The following is an 18,557-nucleotide window of genomic DNA, read 5'->3' as shown; positions in this document are numbered from 1 at the left end:
GGGACGTCTCTATAGTCCGCCATCCCATTGGTCCGACGTCCAACTCACTGGTCCGAAGTCCCATTGGTCCGACGTCCCATTGGTCCCACGTCTCATTGGTCTGACGGCCCATTGCTCCATACATTCCATTGGTCTATACGTCCCATTGGTCCGACGTCCCAATGGTCCGATGTCGGATTAGGGTTAGGGTCAGTAAACACAGTATTATGTTTCATCGGACCAATGGGATGTTGGACCAATGGGACGTCGAACCAATATACGTCGGATTATCGAGACGTAACCTTTCAATGGACCAATTTTGCTTCTTTGCCGACATTTATGCACATGGCCGCATGCGCACATAAATAATGAATTTACTAGTAAAGTGGTCCTTTGACTGGATAATTAAATGTGTTAGTAGTCACGACTAGTTGTGACTTTTTATCGCAACCAGTCGAGACTACTGAAATTCACTAGTCGCCCACGCCTAATTTATTTATTGGTAACACCTTTTGGACAGGAAAAATAAAAGTATTTATGATGGAAAAGAACAGTTCACCACTTAAACACACTTACAGGGGCACTCAAAGATACCTGGACAAAAAAATACAAATAAAAAATACACAACTTCAGGAAAATTTCACAGAACACATGCAAAAAATACTAAGCGCAGAAATGCTTCGCTAAGCACGATTGATTACCACAGTGAGATATACACTGCGGCTTCCCAAAATGATTTCCTCAAAGCAAATATTGCTTCCTTAGCGGCTCTGTGAAAATTAGTCCCTTCACTCGCTAACAAGTAAAATAATAAAATTGACCAAAAATAAACATAACAAATAACAGATTAAAACCTAACACAAAAACGTGAATAACACAGACCCCATGACATAAAAATCAACATTACCAGTCACGTGAAAAGTAATTGGAGTTTTAATGGTGGAGATTAGAGATAATTTCGCCTGGCGAGGACGTACAGTCCAAGGATGACATTGAGGCCCAGTAGAATGGTGACCAGGTACATATCCCAATGAGGTCCAAACCTAGACTCCATATCCAGCTGCTCCCACTGCTCTGCATACTGTGGAAATATAAAAAAGAACAGTGCTTATTTTGTGAGTTGCCTGTTGTGTGTCGAAGATGGAGTTCTTGTTAATGGTACATGTATACTTACAAATTGGAGACAAAATGGCTCCATAATGAACAGGTGCACATACCCATATGACAAGATAAAGACAGCAATCAGTATTGCAATGTGTCCAAGTTTAAGGATACCACTAGCTCTAGATAAATGCAACAGTACTCTTCATTTATCTAGAGCTTTGGACCTTATGACTCTGCTAAACACAGAATTATGTCATTATTATCACCATTATGTGTGTCAAATACAGTGGTAGTATACATTTATGTAAACCTTGCTTACCCTGTACGCATTGAATCCTTAGTTGAGGGATCTCTGCATACCCACACTCCAAAACTCCTTGCTAAAATTTGTGGCATTTTCTGCTTCACTTTCTTTTCAGCAAAAAATCCGTCCGTAAGCAAAACCGCAAAAATTCAGCCCGGCGTACAAGCTGTGAGTGCACATAGTACACGTTTTGCATTTTTTTTTAGCCCTATAAACCTCACCTAAAGCTACAAAATACTACTGGTATAGTAAACTGTAGAATGCAGTAGCAATTGTTTGGTGTTTGGTGCCTGCATACATAATTTGTGTAGTAGTACTCAGTTCTTTATCCCAAAGTAATGGCTAGGACTTAGGGTTAATACCTGAACTGTATTTTGTGAAAAAAGACTGACAATAACACATTTAGTAGTAAAGGTTCACTCATTTGTGCAGTTTCATTTTTTCGAGAATCATGTTCCGAATTGGATAATCTGACCCATGAGGTCTGGCCCTTGGGCCTTGACCCAACCTTTCTTGTTGATAAACACCAACAGTTGCTCCACTGATAAACCTCGTGAAGTACACGCACTGGTAGTAATCGTATAATTTCTTGGGTGGCTTGAGAAATAGTGTCAAGAGGTTCTAGCAGTAATAAAAAGGGTACAGGCCATCACATCTTAAAGGATGCGTCAATGATGCAGAGCAACAGGGAGGAATTTTTTTATGAGAGACAGATTGATGGGAGCAAGGCCGCCTCATAAGACAAGACTCACGTGGTGTCATAGTCTCATTCGATCAAAAGGCCACCCCGGCCTTACCATCCTAACGACAACTTACCCATAAGAATGCAAAAAAAACCCCAAAACAAAACACAAGAGTTGATCAGCATTGACTAGACAAGCAATCAATTGTCTAGCATTCTGGAGAATTAGTGCGACCAGGGATTGCCAGTGATGGCAGCGGGTTACGGAGGGTGCACTCCGCGAGGCTTTCTCCCGGCGTGTGGATGTTGACAGCGGATTATTTAGATGACTTTCAATATATTGTGTCAGTCATGTACCACAGTGATCGTTGCCATATAAATTTAAATCAATGACACGTAAGTGTATTGGCTAAAAAAAAAAAAAACGCTTTAGGATCAATGGCATACTTCCAAATACACCACAGGGATGCGTACATGTATAATGGATAGTCGCAGAATCCATTGATGATCCATCACACTAGCGAAACTATCATATTTATCACTTCATGGTGCACCCAAACATATCTAAAATACAACCATTTATGGGACCCCAAATCAAACAGATTATGAACTGGTGCTAAAACCTTTATAAATACTCTGAGACGCGTCCTTGACCTTTTTCCTCTAAACGCTGATCTCAAGCCAGAGATGTTTATAATGAGTTGTCAATAGCAAAACCTGTAGAATATGACTTTTAAATGTTACAGACTTTATACATTTAAATGTTTTAAAAATCATAAATGTTTAATTTCATGGATTGAGAACTCAGCATATGAGGTACATGTATATGATATGAGGTACATGTATATGATATAATGTACATGTACACTGATATAACTGGGTGGACTCTTCTCATTCAGGCTTACTTATCGCTCACTTTGTTCTGGAGTAACTGTAAAAAATGGGTCTCTTAATCAGGCTTCAAACGGGAGGCGGCTTCATCCTAGCCCCTCCTCCTTAATTCATGTCTCCACTGAGCAGGTATTTATACAATGTATATGAGAATTCATTCTGACTGACTGACACTACCCGACCAAAGGAACCCAGAACCCAACCCTGACCGATTTATTATTTCATTGATCATGGTTCATCAACTGACAAGCCATGGCATTTCCTCTGGTATACCACCATTCAGGAGGAATGTAGTAATCATATCACTTTTATTGCTTTTAGTGCTGTCAGACAGCCTTGCTACTGTATGCGTTTTCATGTTCCAGCTGGAGCCCATTGAATCATCACCGGCCCCCGTTTCATGTATGAATCTTTTTTTAATTACAGCAAAATTCCAGCAATTTTAATCGGTCCATGTATCTGTCTGCTCAATGGGTGATGCAGAGTTAATGGTTTGCGAATGGTTTGAAATTCAATCTCGAAGAATCAAATATATATTAACTCATTAATCACCCAGACTTAGGGATTCTTTCTTTACACATAGGTAAGGCTGTAACCACTGGACCGTCTTATAATAAAAAGAGACACCAACAAGCCTTAAAACAGTTGTACACATTGAAATTAAGAAGTTGAAAACCAAATTGAACTATGAATGGAATGTAAAGAACCTCCTGGATGTGTGTATGTCTGGCTTGGCATTTTGCAAATATTTCCATAGAACTATGTCACTTTTCAAGAAAAAGTAATCCAGAAAAAATACTTCAGCATGATCTTTTTGAGAAAATGAGAGACATTGACCTAAAAATTCTTTAATAACTGACATTAACCAGTGAGTGTAGCGACACCAAGTGGAAATCTCTTTTGGGAAGATGTGTAATTCTGAACAGAACCGGTTGGTTGTAAAACTCGAAATTCCTATCAGAATGCTCTTTTCGTCTTCATCCATATTGTTAGCACCAGTGAATTTGAGCATCCATGACTTGAGTAAACTTTAGGGCTGTGCTAAATACATGTATTTTGAATATTCAATCATCAACTGAAATCTGCATAGTACTTTCTCTATTCAAATATTAAAAAAATATGAATGGTCTCAAGGAGATGATGAAAAAAACAAAAAGTGCACGATGTTCTGAGTTGTGTGGTTTTATTGTTTGTCAGAGGTCATACTTTTGTCAAAGGCAACTTTCACTAGTGCCTGATTTGAGAGCTGGAGTATTAGCTCAAATTTGTTCTTTAAAATTGGTAAAATATCAGCCGTTCCGCTACGTCTTCTCAATATAATTTTAGTAAGATCTTTGTCAATTTTCAACAAATACTGGCATATGCGACTCCTGATCGTCGGCTAGTTTAGTCCGGTGCATGTTAAACTTCATCAGTGCATTTTGAATATATTCAAACATTTGATAAGTCCAAGTTAATATAATCGAATACATTTTTTGAAAATGCATGGGCCTAGTAAACTGCAACAAACATATTTACTTCAAAGTCTCATTTTCCTCTTTAGTAGTTTTTCCTTTAAATTCATAAAACACATTTTCGAACTATGCTTTTAAAAGTACTTTCAAAACCAGAAATCTGAGTGTACTGTCAGCACCCAGCAACCTTGACAGTGCTCAACATGAGCCTTCCACAAGTGAATGTTTGTTTCTGAATGTGTGTTTCTTATCTCAAAACATCAATTAAAAAATTTGAATGATCTGGACCAAAAATCAAATACCTTTAATACAACCATGCAATTGCAACATGCCTTCTGAGGGTAAACGGCAGGATTGGAAAGCATCTCAACAGATCTGAAAATTGCCATAGCAAGTGCAAACCCGATGGCCTATGAGACATAATAACCCCAATCTTTTTCTTTTAACCCTAATCTTCCCAACTCTATCAAAATCCATCCCCCTTTGGGAGATTTTGGCAGACAAGCCATCTGCACTAAGTACATGTACATCAAAATCCACCTATAGTAGCGGAGGTCTTGTGGTGGATTTCAGTGGATTTGGTCCTAAAGCATTATGTGAAGCAGGGTCAGATATGGATTTTGGCGGACTTGGTCAAGTACTGAGTAAAAGACAGTAGGGAGTCAGGGTTTAATAATGGAGTGTTCTAATATAAGAGTCACCTGAGACGCATGCTTCGGAAGGATTGTACGACATGGCAAGACAATCAGTTTGCCTGATTAAGGGCTTTTAACTGTTGAGTAAGCGGAATGAAACAGACTATTACACATGATCTCATAATCATAGCTGCCGAATGGAGGGATGAATTTTCCAAATTGACCATATTCTGTTGGAATATGGGTGAGTAAACAATTATACATAAACGCTGCAAGGCTAGTGCAACTTAGTTGCATGACAGAGTGGCCAAAAAAATAAGCATCCCAATGTTACTTATCATGAAAATAAACTGGAAATTGGATAATAATCCTACAGGCTTTAAAAACTAATAGCAAAGGGTAAGTAAACACGCCCAAAAGGTTAGTAATGGCAATCAAGACCTGCAAACTTAAAACTGCCCCCGCCCAAAAAAATCCCCACAAGCCAGAGATGAAGATGTTACGAATGTACTTTTCATCAATCCTGGCTGTCTAAGCTCTGTTTACCCATGAAAACTTCATCTACTCGGGGTGTTATTCTGAGGCCATGTGCCTTCTGCATGCGTGTACATTTGCGTCAGCATTGCATGTTCAACTGAAAACTAACTCTTTCTTTTCTCGGAATTGCAAACTAGGAAAATACACTGAAACAGCAAAGACTTCAAGTAGAAGTGCGTGTCCACAGAAGAGCAAACAATCATTAACAAGTCAAGAGTGTGCTACTGTGGTTCACATTTCACGGCGAATGCCCCTTTGCTAGAGTGGAAACCCTACACTGCGAGTTTCCAGGATCACTACCTTCACACAAAAAAAAATCAAACCAGGCTACATTGAAAAACCTGAATCACTGTCCAAACTCCTCAAGCTGTTATGAAAAACAAGAACAACTTTGTAAAGTGAAACATCATTCGCTGGCATGTTACAAAACCAAACCTGGAGTAAAACCCTTGTGGCAGCGAATCAAACTTGCTAAAAGCTAGAGATTCTTATCTGCTAAAGATTTACGACTCTTGACCCCAGAAGGCGTACCCCAGAACCGACAGCGACATTTGCGATGAACCCTTAATTTGTGAGAATGATTTGTGGGAGCCAATCATATGATACCCATCTAAGCCACTGCGTGTTATCACACCGAGGTACACGGCGGACCGGCGTCTTCAAAGCGCCGAGGGTGAAATTATTGAACTTGGGCGTGCTTGGGACGTTAAGGGTGGCTCTAGCAAAGTATTTACAGATGAGTATCTGCATCTGGATATTGGCCGGATTGGGAAAGGCGATAGAGGAGGCATCCGATAGACATGATGGAGGCAACACAAAGATTAAAAGGAAGAAGATTCTTTAGCCAAGAAAATCTGACTAGAAATTAACTCCTTCACTCTGTTATCAGATACTGGTATTGATACTGGATGCTGAGGAACAAATTGGTTGGCAATAATTAAAAAAGAAAAAAGAAAATAGAAGAGTTCTAATCATAATAATTCAAAGTTGTGATTCTAGATTTGGTTACATTGCTTGACAGATCACTCAGTCTCAATTTTTTTTTCAATGACAAGGGGCTCAGATAGAAGGGCTTTGGCAAGGCAGATGTTACATACACATAGAAATACATGCATTCTATCAATGTTTTCAAGGATCTTGTTTTTCAGAAGTTGACACATCAGCTGTCAGGCAGAAAAGACAAGGTACGAAAGGTACAAGACAAAACTAACATGCTAATAACACAAAGGATAATGTTACAAGTAATTTCAAAATTAAAAAATTGTTAGTGCAGAGATTCCCATACAGAGGTACATTTGCAGTTCAGAACCAAAATTTGAAATTAAACGTAAGGAATGGACGGGTAAAAAAAGGGTAAATGGTAAATTCAAAATGAGGAAAAGTAAAGTGACATAAAAACTTGGTTTAAAATGGTAAAAATTCCACAGAAATTAAATTATCCTTTTAACCCCATCCACACAAAATTGTGCTGCACTGTGGACACTTTACTGTTTCAGTGCCTTTACATTTTGCAAAGCATTTAAAAAATCAGGTACTGAAGAATTGGTTAATTCCCAAAATATAATCTGAGCGCTCCAAACCCACAGCTAGAGCCCAGTGCATCAAACGGCCACACACGTTTTCAATGGTCGCTCAACACAAGCAACTTTGTCAATTTATCAATGATGATAGTCGTGCTCAAACATACGATCAATCAGGCACAATTCCGGGCATATTTCATTTTACGGCTGACGAGCTACACGCTGGAGCTAATAAGATCAATAAACACAAAGTGGTAATGATAAATCACTCATTTTTGCCGACCAGCCCCCCGAAAAAATGCGGCAATCACAACATACTCTGGGTGTCTGAATTCCTGTGGGGGTAAATCCATCACGTCTTTATTTTTAGTAGGACATGTTGTGTACCGGTATGTACAGGTACATACACCATGCCAATACTGGCAAGAACAACTCTCCATCATATTAACATGGTGCCTTTCAATTAAGCGTTGGATTCAATAAAGCATGCAAGTTTCCCCAGTTCAAGTTTCATGTGAACATCTTGGTACCAAACACTGTAAACTGTAATGTTTTTTTTCTCCATTCACAGAGTCCATATCTAATGCCCTTGATTGGACAAACCTAGTCAGGTTACAAAATATATGCAAAAAATAGGATGCACACGTTGTAGATTCTAGACATGGTGCCTGGATGTACTGTATTCCCAAAGTCGTGCAGGTTTTTGAGGTCCATTACACACTGTATTCATGAAACAGCTACATGTAAGCCATAAACTTCACAAACCACAGAAAATATTTGCTGAGGAAAAACAGCTTAAGAGTCCAAATGTTATACTATGTACACGTACACTGATTGTTATTGGCTCTCGGACGAATTTTGCTTTGTGAGTTATTTGCTGAGCAAATAGTATACAATTAAAACATGATCTGAGGGTCGATAGTCGATGTTACATGTAGCTCCAGAGGTATTGGCAGTTGACAGACTAAATCCCTTGGCTTCGCCTCAGGAACTAGTCTTTTAACTTCCAATACCGAGGGGAGCTAATATCGACTTTCCACCCGAACTAAACCATATTATATTTGTTTGACTATACCTCATACATAAGCACACAAATTTCATGAAGTTGGGCATAACTTTTCTTGGCAAAAAGTTGTTGTGAGCTTGCCCCATCTTTTCATGTAGCTGCTGCATGCTGCTAGGGCAATGTTCACTCGTGTGCACTATCCCTATGCACTAGTTCCATGACGGCTTCGTAACGCGCATATTGGTAGACTAGCGCACAGGTAACCAGTGCGAAGGTTTGACTACACATGCATATTTTACCTGTGCGTGACACCTTGCGTGCGCGCTTGGTAAACTTCGGCTGAGACGAGAATGAATACATTATGAGGTAGCGCCGTACCGGTATAGTAATTTCTGTTATGAACATGGGCCAATAACTTAGCAGTCACAGGCAATATGCAGGTTATGTCCAAATCAGGCAACGTAGTGTTTTTTACAATGTTTTTTTTTATGTTTTTCAGTTCTTTCTGACATTCATGTAATATGGCTTTCTTAATATACCAGAAAAAAGTGTGACATTTGGATGTATACAATTCCACAACAATAGCTGAGTGGAGAATGTAACGTGTCATGGCAATTTGACTGTGCAAAAGCCCATTAAAAAAATTATAAATATTAACCCTCCTGCCGTCTGAACAGTCACAGACAGTAAAAAAAAAACACCAATCCTCTTCCCTGCCATGCTTTTTACACAGGCTAGTCACCAAAAGTCAGACCACTTTTCAAGCAAGCACTCTGACAAGTAAATTCTGTCAACAGACAAAAGAAGGCAAGTGGTAAGCACAGCTGGCTTATCAATCACCAACAGTCAAAGCATAGCTGTATCAAGTTACATAAACTGTCACAGCCAGTCAATCCTGCTTTATTTAGGCTGGGAGCTGTTAAAAACAGTCAATTGACGGGTGCCACAGGGAGAAACAGCCAGGTCGATTTCGGGTGGTACATTGACTTATGGGTTAATAGTTCACACAGCAGTCATTACTGAGCGCTTTACAGTGGCTATAAACAGAACAATTCATTATCTAGTACCTTTGTGCCCAAGTCCATGAATTGCTGCTTATTCTTTACTAAGTTAAATTCCCTCTTTGGGAAGGAACAGGGGCTAAAACAAAATTTCACATTTCAAAAACCCATTATTCCAAATGTGAAAACTTTTTTTCCCAAGAACTTGTTTAAACTGCACAAACTGAGCAAAACTGCCACAAAATTTCCATTAAAAAAATCGGACATTAGAGGAATTTTGTTACTAGAATCTGAATGAAAGATTTCCTTTTTATCCCACACATAATTATTATTATTTTTAAAAAAATTGCTGATGGTATTTTATGATTGCTCATGCCTTACCTCAAATTCTTGCAAGTACTGCCACGTGTACAGGATGCCTAACTTCGACAGCGCAATCATGACAGGAATGTAGGCATCAGCGCTGGTCTCGGCAGCCATGTCATAGAATCGCTTGGCTAGGTGAATGTCCTGCACGAGGATCGATGAACAGCAAAGAAAACAACACAGGCTCCTAATCAAACAATATCTGTCCATCTGCCTTATTGACAAGCTGTCACACGATCAAACGTAAAAACATGCAGTTGTTTTTCTCCCCTTCAGCAGGTGTCCTTCGGTTGCTTGTTCCAATCCAAAGTAATTCAATTGTACATTCCATAAACTCATATTATGACCACAACAGCAGTTTGTCGATTAAAGGTGTTGTATCAGGAAACAAAATCATGATTTTGAATGGAATGTATTTAATTATTAAAACAGTATCAATGGGGCTTTTATAGTGACCAAAAGCTAGCATTAATCGCATTTCACCCAAAGCAGGATACAGCCAGTGTCTTTTCTTGAAGGGGGGGGGGGGGGGGCAAATTGCCCACCTGGTGACATGTTGCCAATTTTTTTTTTTATACATACAGCTGCTGCTAGTACTAAGACGCTCCCAATGGGCGTCAATAGAGTGGGTGGGGGTGTTACAACCCACACGATCGTCGTCCTGTCCGCAAAGTCGTATGAGTGTTGGCAAATATTATGCTGCCTTGAAAAGTGCCACCTATTGCGTGATAGTGTTCAAAAGTGTCCGCTTTGAACAATGCCCAATGGTCAGATGGTGTCCAGTCCCCCCCCCCCAACTTTTTTATTTTGCAGCAACCACAAAAATTAGCCATTCTGCACCCCCCTCTTCCTGGAACCAAAACCTGTACGCAACTTGTTACAGCTCCAGTGGGGCACAGGGACTGGGGGAGATCAAAGGGGGCGGAGTAGATGGATAAAACTAAGGATTCCACTTTCCAACACTTTATTTTCCAACATCAAGTCCTACTGAAAGTGTTTTCCATGAAATGAGAATGTAAGTATTGGGGTTTCCTACCTTTTTCATGCCGAGTCCCTGTTCATGCATATAGCCCAAATTGAACATAGCCTGGGCATTGTGTTGCTGCTCAAAGGCTAGCCTGTAGTGAAGGGCTGCAGTCTCATAGTCTACATCCGTGCCATATCCGTAGTAGTGATAGTCCCCAAGCTTCACTCTGGCATTGGTGTAACCTACAGGTAAGGACAGATGGGTGGTTCAGATACAAACCAGTTCTTGTATCAATATTATCTTGGGGAGCTTAAATACAGACTGGTTCTAGAATCAACATCTTCTTGAGCAGCTTATACAAACTGGTTATAAATAGAACCATTACCTGCGGCGTCCTTCTTGAGCAACTTAGATGCAAACTGGTTCTAGAACCAACATCTTCTTGAGCAGCTTAGATACAGACTGGTTCTAGAACCAACATCTTCTTGAGCAGCTTAGATACAGACTGGTTCTAGTAACATCGTCTTGAGCAGCTTAGATACAGACTGGTTCTAGAACCAGCATCGTCTTGAGCAGCTTAGATACAGACTGGTTCTAGAACCAACATCTTCTAGAGCAGATTAGACCCCTTCTTGAGCAGATTAGATACCAACTGGTTTGAGAACCAACATCTTCTTGGGCAACTTAGATACAGACTGGTACTACAACCAATATCTTCTTAAAGAGCTTAGACGCAAGCTGGTTCTATAACCAATGTTTCCTTGGGGAGCTTACAGACCGGTTTGAGAACCAACATCTTCTTAAGGAGCTTTTGATACAGACTAGTTCAAGAACCAACATTGCCTTGAGGAGCTTACAAACCCGTCCCAGGAACTACATCTAACTAATGACCAGGAATTCATACAGTATGGTTCTAGAACCAACATCATCATGAAGAGCATGGATAGAAGCAGGTACAGTTAAACTACGACCAAATGTTTCTTTAGGAGGTTTACAGACCAGTTCTAGAACCAACATTCAGGTTACAGTTTTCAAAGGTATATGTTATTAAGTGGGGAACTGATTGATTTTCAGGGGAAAAAAATTATTTAATGGTTAACAAATTGGTTATCGCAACATATTAATTTGAAATCTTTGAAACTTGCTTCCACTCAGAATGTGAAAGTATTACAGGAATTGAAAGACATTACAAACAAGGTCTAGGAGAAAAAAAAAACCAATGCTGTTAATAAACTGACCCTGAGCTGCTGCCCTCTGCCAGTGGAGTAGAGCTCGCTGGTAGGTCTCGTTGACACTGAATAGTGAAGTATCTCCTGTGGAAGAAAGTAGGGAATATGGGATTTCAGTATTGACAAGGGTGGACAAGCCTACAAGTAATTTGTAAATAAAACCTGATGTTTGCATCCTCTCCATTACTGAAATGGCAGAAATACATGTATCAGTGTCTATGGTCAGCATTGCAGACTGAGAGTTAAATCACACATGATTTATAACAGCCGAAGTGGAAAAACCAAATCAACACATTCAAGATGAACTGTTTGCCTAAGTTTCTTCAGTTACATTGTTCTTCTCACACTTTCAACAAGAGATTACCTGTTGGCGATTGTGAAACAAAAGAAGCTGCATTGGTTTTGGCATGTGTTCAAATGGGTACATGTAGTTGTGACTTTGTGATGCGAGAAAGGGTTTAAGACCAGCCCAAAATAGACAGGCAATATTGAATTATGGAGAACTTAGGTCTCAATAGTCTAACCCTAACTCCCTAGGCAATTTTGCTAGGATGTAACCTGAATCCTACAAAATCCTCCAACTGCCTCCATGTAAATTAAAAGCATACAGTCACAATCCTGCAAAATCCTCTGTTATTTCTTGAATGTGGTCCTTGGAGGGGTGACCACTGCATCAATCCTGCAGAATTCCCCGGCAATCACTGTCGATATGTTTAAGCAGAGCCAGTGACATACTGGAGCAGTGTGGAGGGTTTCAAGTACATGTATAATACAGGCCTAAATTTATACACGGCTAAACATAAACAACACAAGGTCCAGCCTAAGACCTTGACACAGTGCATCCTCTGAAATGAGCCTTTTGTCGTATACATGTAGCCTCAATTGTGCAAAATCCTCCATGTTGCAAAGAGGAGTTTGGAGAATTTGGGAAGGTTAGGGTGAACCAGCATGTAACCAAAACTAATGTAAAGCTAGTGAACATAGAAGACAGATATTATTATTTAAAAAGATTAAATTGGCCCTCACTTCTCAGAAAGTTTCATTTCAACTTTAAACTTTATTTGATGACTCTGTAAACTAGAATTTATTAATAATTATTTTGAGCCGATAAAACCTCAGATTATCCAGAGCTGTTTAGTCGTTTCCCTCCTCAAATTGCCCGGCACCATTCTAGTTTCTGGAACAGCATGTAAATCTTTACAAATCTCAATCAAACATGTTTGCTTTACATGCAACATTGTATTTTTTTTTAACTTAACAGATGGTATGACATGCTTAAGCTGATTGAAAATGAGGTCACCGCATCTTTTAGCCTTGAAGACATACTTAAATTTAAGGGGTGGAGCAAGAAGCGAATAAAAAATGGATTCAGAGTCTGAGATGGGATTGAAATAATCAATGCTACTGGCGAAGAATGGTTGAGGAGAAAATCTAAGGTGTTTCCTCAAAACGTAAAGTCCACAAAACGTAAAGTCCTCATTGCTTGAAGGAGTATTGCAACTGATCCAGGAATAAGTCAGAGGCCCTGAGCAAATGTGGGCAGACGTGTGCATTTCCATGTAAGCTGTTTTTTGTGTGCACAGAATTTATAGTAAGATGAATTTCACAGTTAACTCTACCAGTGGAGTAACAAAGTAGAATGCAAGGGCAAACAAAGGACGCACTGATTTACAGAGTTATAAACTTGGTTGCCATGGTAATTTTGTTCCCCAAGAGGGTTTTTGCAGGGTTTTTGCCCATCCCGTAATCAGTACTTCATGCCCCATACTTGTAATTTAAAATGAACTTGTGTTGTGTTTATAACATTACATGTATTTCCGTAATATTTCTGAAATACTTGTAAAATGTTTAACTATTAATGTTCGATGTCTATTTCACCAGTAAACTTTTTCCTTATGAGTTTTCCTTTGTTTAACATTAGTTAATAATTTGTAATGTATGCAGGGCCCTGATGGCCCTGATTTAAACTGTTTGGGCATACCGGTACCCTGGTTAAAGAAATGGAATAAGTACACAATGTAAATAAATAAATACACACCTATTATAGGAAACGGTTGAAGAGTTTCTGAATTGCAATAATCACGTTTCTCCATTTAAATGTTTCCCATTTCTATTTTGTGTGTGAACTTGCATGCTTGCATTCTAGGGGTTTGCATTAGAATTCATCCAGGTATTTAAGATGTCATTCTACATCTATGTATATTGCATATAATAAATTGTGTAGGTACTTCAATTTTGTAATGCAAACACCGTCTTTGAGGAATGTACAAATAACTGCCTTTCCTCCAACAAATGTCGGAGCTAATTTCATGTTTAAGTTTGTGCAAAAATTCAGCTTAGAACCATTTTCTACCAATGCACATCACATGCATAAAATTTGTAGCTATGCTTATTCTCTGAGCTCAGTACTTTAGTTCAGCAGTAGTTTGCACTCTAAACTGCCACCTTCCACAAAGAACGTTACATATATTTTTTTGCTAGCTAGTTTCATCAATCATGGACCGTAACCAGGCGCGGTTCTACGGGGGGGGGCTAGGGTGGGCTGTAGCCCCCCAAAAATTTTGGCTAGCCCCCCCAAAATAAATTCCGTAAAAAAAAAAATTGCATTAGCAAAAAGAAGGACTGTGATGTACATGCGAACGGTCTCCCCCTAAAGAAGAAATACCCGTGACAAGGGTGCATTAGTTAATATATTGTGAATGATTTTAGGATTTTATTGGCGCTCCCCATTGAAAATATGCCATGAGCCCCCCCCCCCCCCCCCCCCCCCCACCATTGATTTTCGGAGGCCTAAGTGTCTGGAAAAAATAACCGGTCAACATTTCAGCACGCCTCCCTGAAAAAAATTCTGGATCCACCGTGCTAGCCCCCCAAAAATATTGGTTCTAGAACCGCGCCTGACCGTAACAAATGAAAAACTCAAGGTTCAAATGTAATTAATTCATTATTCATTTCATATTGTTATATCGTGTGCTTGGATACTGTAATTTCATTGGTCTAGAAGCGTATGGAACCTGCCGGCGAGCTAGTTTCGCGCAATGAGAACTGCCACGTCAACCACTCAGTCTCATGTCCGGCATAGCAGGGCATCAAAACTTTCAGTTATCAAAAGTTACATCGCAGTGGTTTAATTTATTTCTCACACAGTAAGTTTCAACCATTTATCTTTTTGACTTATTGACACAATATAACAAAACAATTGTTGACTGCTGTGATATGGGACGTGCCGTTTTAAACCCCTTGGGGCGCATAGCAAAAATCTATGTGCCCCTCGGGTGTTAAAAACGTCATATCCAACATCTACAGCATGCAGTAAAAAATTGTTAAAGCCAGAGTCCATCATTTGCAGCTATCCAAACAGTAACTGGCGTAATTCTTGTTGAAAAACATACTTGGTTGAAAGATAGTAAGGGGACTAAACTCCTTGGGAAATTATTCTTTCCGGCAAGCTGTCATTTTGAAGAAATCAACAAAAGAAGGCCTTTCCAACGGTGCTTCTTAAGAAGCACCGTAGGAAATTCAAATAAGAAGTTCGTTTTGTTATTCGGCGAAGCGTGCGCAAGTATTGGCACGATGCACATGCGCGGTTGCTATAATTCGTCGGATCAGTGCGCGACATCGCTTGGCTGCAATCGGCTCAGTGAGAACGTGTATCGGACGCTGAATTCAGGCCCAATTCAAAACATGATTCAGCAACTTTTGATTTGAAATCGAGATCCTAGAATGTTGTTTTTCTCGAAAAATGCAGCTGAAGCTGAGCTGCAACTTCATCAGGTTAGCTGTTCAGCACTTTTGTTGCTTCAAACGAACAAAGTGCACAAATTACAAATGATGGACTATAGTACCTTTAACTGCTAACCAGTCACATCTTGAATACATTTTCAAGAAGTTTATAGGAAGACATACATGTACATTTATATTTTCTGTATTTTTTTTAATGCTCTATATGCATTTATGACATCATTTCCAAGGTTACCTGGTCAGAAAAAAAATCTGCTACGATCATTACATTCGAAAAGCAAATTATGCAAATTAAACTCACAGGAGGTTTGTCTTCCAAGATGTTTAAGCAAAGTGCAAATTCAACTTCACATAAGTGAAACACGTGTATTTCATGTACCTACGTGTACACATAATCAATTTATTTTTTGAAGTCTCCCTTCACTGAAAAAATCCTGACCACATTGACTACATGTAATAAGTTCCCTCAGGTGGAAATTGCGGTTCATCAAACTGAAACAATCGAATCTCATTTTGGAGCTGTGCGCTGGCCTGAAAAGAGGACCGCAGACGGAAGTGAAAATAAACAAGAAAACTTACGGGCAGTGCACCGCAAGAGATTCCTGCTCAACACCTGCTGGTGGGAAGAGAGCCGACCCATTCATATGGGAAAAGCTATTCCAAGAATGGCCTACTTCGCCCTAATACGAGCATTCGCAGCCGCAAGGACTAAAAGGATTAAGGAAGAAAAAAAAAATGGAGGACAGAGGGGAACCAAATGCACCTGCAAGTCTTAGTGGATGTCGGTCACTTTTGATATTAAACTAGGAGCAGGGCTCTCTGAAACCCCTATTGGAAACTAGCAACACCAACAAAAATAAAAAATAACAATCTTTTATTATTTTTGAAATGAGCTTGGGGCTTATACTCGATTTTACAAAAAGTCAAGATTAAGTAGATACATGTATCTGTGTTCTGGTCATGTTGGATGATATTATGGGGATAATTGGATGCTGATTTTTTTATATTTAACATACATAGGAGTGTATATTGTGATCAATCCAATGAAATAACTATAATAATTTAGTAGATAAATGTATATATACCGGTAGCTTCACTCTATGAAAACACTAATGACATTTAACAGAAAGCTACTTTGATTTTATGGAAACATCATATTTTTGTCGTTACGGATGTTACATTATAGCGTTACGGACGTCACACTGTAGTGTTGTATGAAATCGACTTCTCACACATGACTGAAAACATGCTGAATAATGGTATTCTAAGTTCTGTGTGTTATTTTTGTAAAATATGAACCTTTCTCTCGGCATTAAAAACCAAAACTCAAAACAACACTTGTGAAAACAAGATGCCAAAAAGACTTACCTATAATTTTAGCCCCAAAACCATTTTTTTTGGGGGGGACAAAAAGTACATTTTACAACATGTCACTGGCACACCACTCAAAAAAACGATTTTGTTGTCCCCTTAATATGTTATACCACGTTTTAGGTTGTGATGCTTGTAGTTCTGAAAATTCTCCACTTTTGCATGGAAATGTCAGTAAGTATAGATATGTAAATGTACCTGTACTGCTGGCAAGCTCAATGTAGGAAAATATGGGACAAATTGATGGATAATACATTCATATATGCACAAATTTGTATACCTTTTTAGACAATTTCATATAAAATCCATCTGCCATTTATTAGAAAAAAAACCCTGAAACAACTGTTACATACTATGAGCAGAAGAAAAACAGAATTGGTAACTTCAAATAGTTGCAAGTTGTAACATTGGATGCATGAAATGAATTGAAACTGCACAGTCAATGAGTGATATATACACACAGGTGAATTGCTTGTTTTAAATGAAAGTGTAAGTGTCACAGGTATCAATAAATATAAAAAATGTCAAATTCCAAATATAGCAGAATTGGACCTAATTAATGGTGAGAGAAATCAAAGATTTCAAAATCCGGTTATCCTAATTTTTTTTCAAACCGAATAACAGTTATCTGATTTCAACGGAAGTTTTCATTTAGTTCAGAGTCATATGCCAACTAAAAGTGACGAGTGAGGTGCTGCATGCAATGCCCTTCACGATAAGATTCCTTGCCTACTTCTCCTTCACAAAAAATACACCAGAGTTGAAATGGTGAAAAAATGGATGCTAACTCTCTGATCAGTCCAATGAGCAGGCTATTCATGAACCCAGAAGACCATCAGCGAGTGAATGTGGTCACAATCAGAAACCATGGAGCAATTAAGGGGATGTTACACATACTTTCTTGAGCTTGTGTCACAAAAAATTGGAGGGCTTATTTTTTTTTTTAGGTTGGTTTCGAATATCCGGTTTCCAAAATCCACACCAAATAGTGGAATTCAAACCAAATTTTTAAAAATCCGGATTGCAATCCCACCACTAGGCCTAATAGCTGTGACATTTCCTGTCTTGCCTATAACAGATTCAAGTTAAGAAACTTTTCTCCTGACACCCAGGTGATAAGTGGCTGGGACCCTTACCAATCAATTTTGAAACCCCCTGTCAATACTAACGTAAATATTTACCATGATGCAAACTATAATGTGTCTGCTTTCTCGTTAGCGATGTAAGTAGGCTACATGTATATCATTTGTCATGTGTTCATTTCTTTTCGTGTGAAGCAACAAAAAGGCTCAAAATCTAAAAAAGGGTGTTTAACAACTAACCTGATGAAGTTTTAGGTCAGTGAATGCTGTATTATTTGAGAAAGCAATACTCTAGGATCTAAATTTCAATTCAAATGTTGGCGAGTCATGTTTTGAATTGCGCCCGAAATCAGCGTCCGGGACACGTTCTCATGCGATGTCACACACTGAACCGACGAATGATAGCATCCGCGCACGCGTGCATCGTGTCATTGCTTGCGCGCATCCATTCACGGCTTCACCGAATTAAAAATTTAATATGAGCAAACCGCAGGCTGAAAATGTAGGGTGTACAAATTTGGTCAATTTAGTGCTTATGAAGAATTCTGGGCACACGAGGAAAAGTGGTACTTCAGTCCTATTTGAGTGCCCTACCCACACTTTTCTGTAATTTTGTACGTACACCACTAGAAGGCAAAACATTTGCACACAGCCCATACCGTGTGACCCTGATTTTTTTCCTAACTTA

The 18,557-nt window shown here is 39.1% G+C and overlaps 1 protein-coding gene across 1 annotated transcript in view; it reads right to left on the bottom strand.

Annotated features, from left to right (window-relative positions):
* Nucleotides 1-524: 524 nt before the first annotated feature.
* Nucleotides 525-18,557, bottom strand: part of LOC119742542 (protein sel-1 homolog 1-like) — an 81,596-nt gene continuing 63,563 nt past the window's right edge. The window contains exons 15-18 of the mRNA XM_038218559.1: nt 11,685-11,759; nt 10,516-10,688; nt 9,495-9,623; nt 525-1,060 (exon numbers count right to left, since the gene is read on the bottom strand). Of these exons, the coding sequence (XP_038074487.1) occupies nt 926-1,060; nt 9,495-9,623; nt 10,516-10,688; nt 11,685-11,759 (512 nt within the window). The 3' untranslated portion in view covers nt 525-925. The remainder of the gene's footprint in view (nt 1,061-9,494; nt 9,624-10,515; nt 10,689-11,684; nt 11,760-18,557) is intronic.

The sequence above is a fragment of the Patiria miniata genome, unplaced genomic scaffold (genome assembly GCF_015706575.1).
Source record: "Patiria miniata isolate m_02_andy unplaced genomic scaffold, ASM1570657v1 HiC_scaffold_11, whole genome shotgun sequence".
Lineage (NCBI taxonomy): Eukaryota > Metazoa > Echinodermata > Asteroidea > Valvatida > Asterinidae > Patiria > Patiria miniata.
The sequence above is the reverse complement of the archived record's forward strand: the minus strand, read 5'-3'. Positions and strand labels throughout refer to the sequence as shown.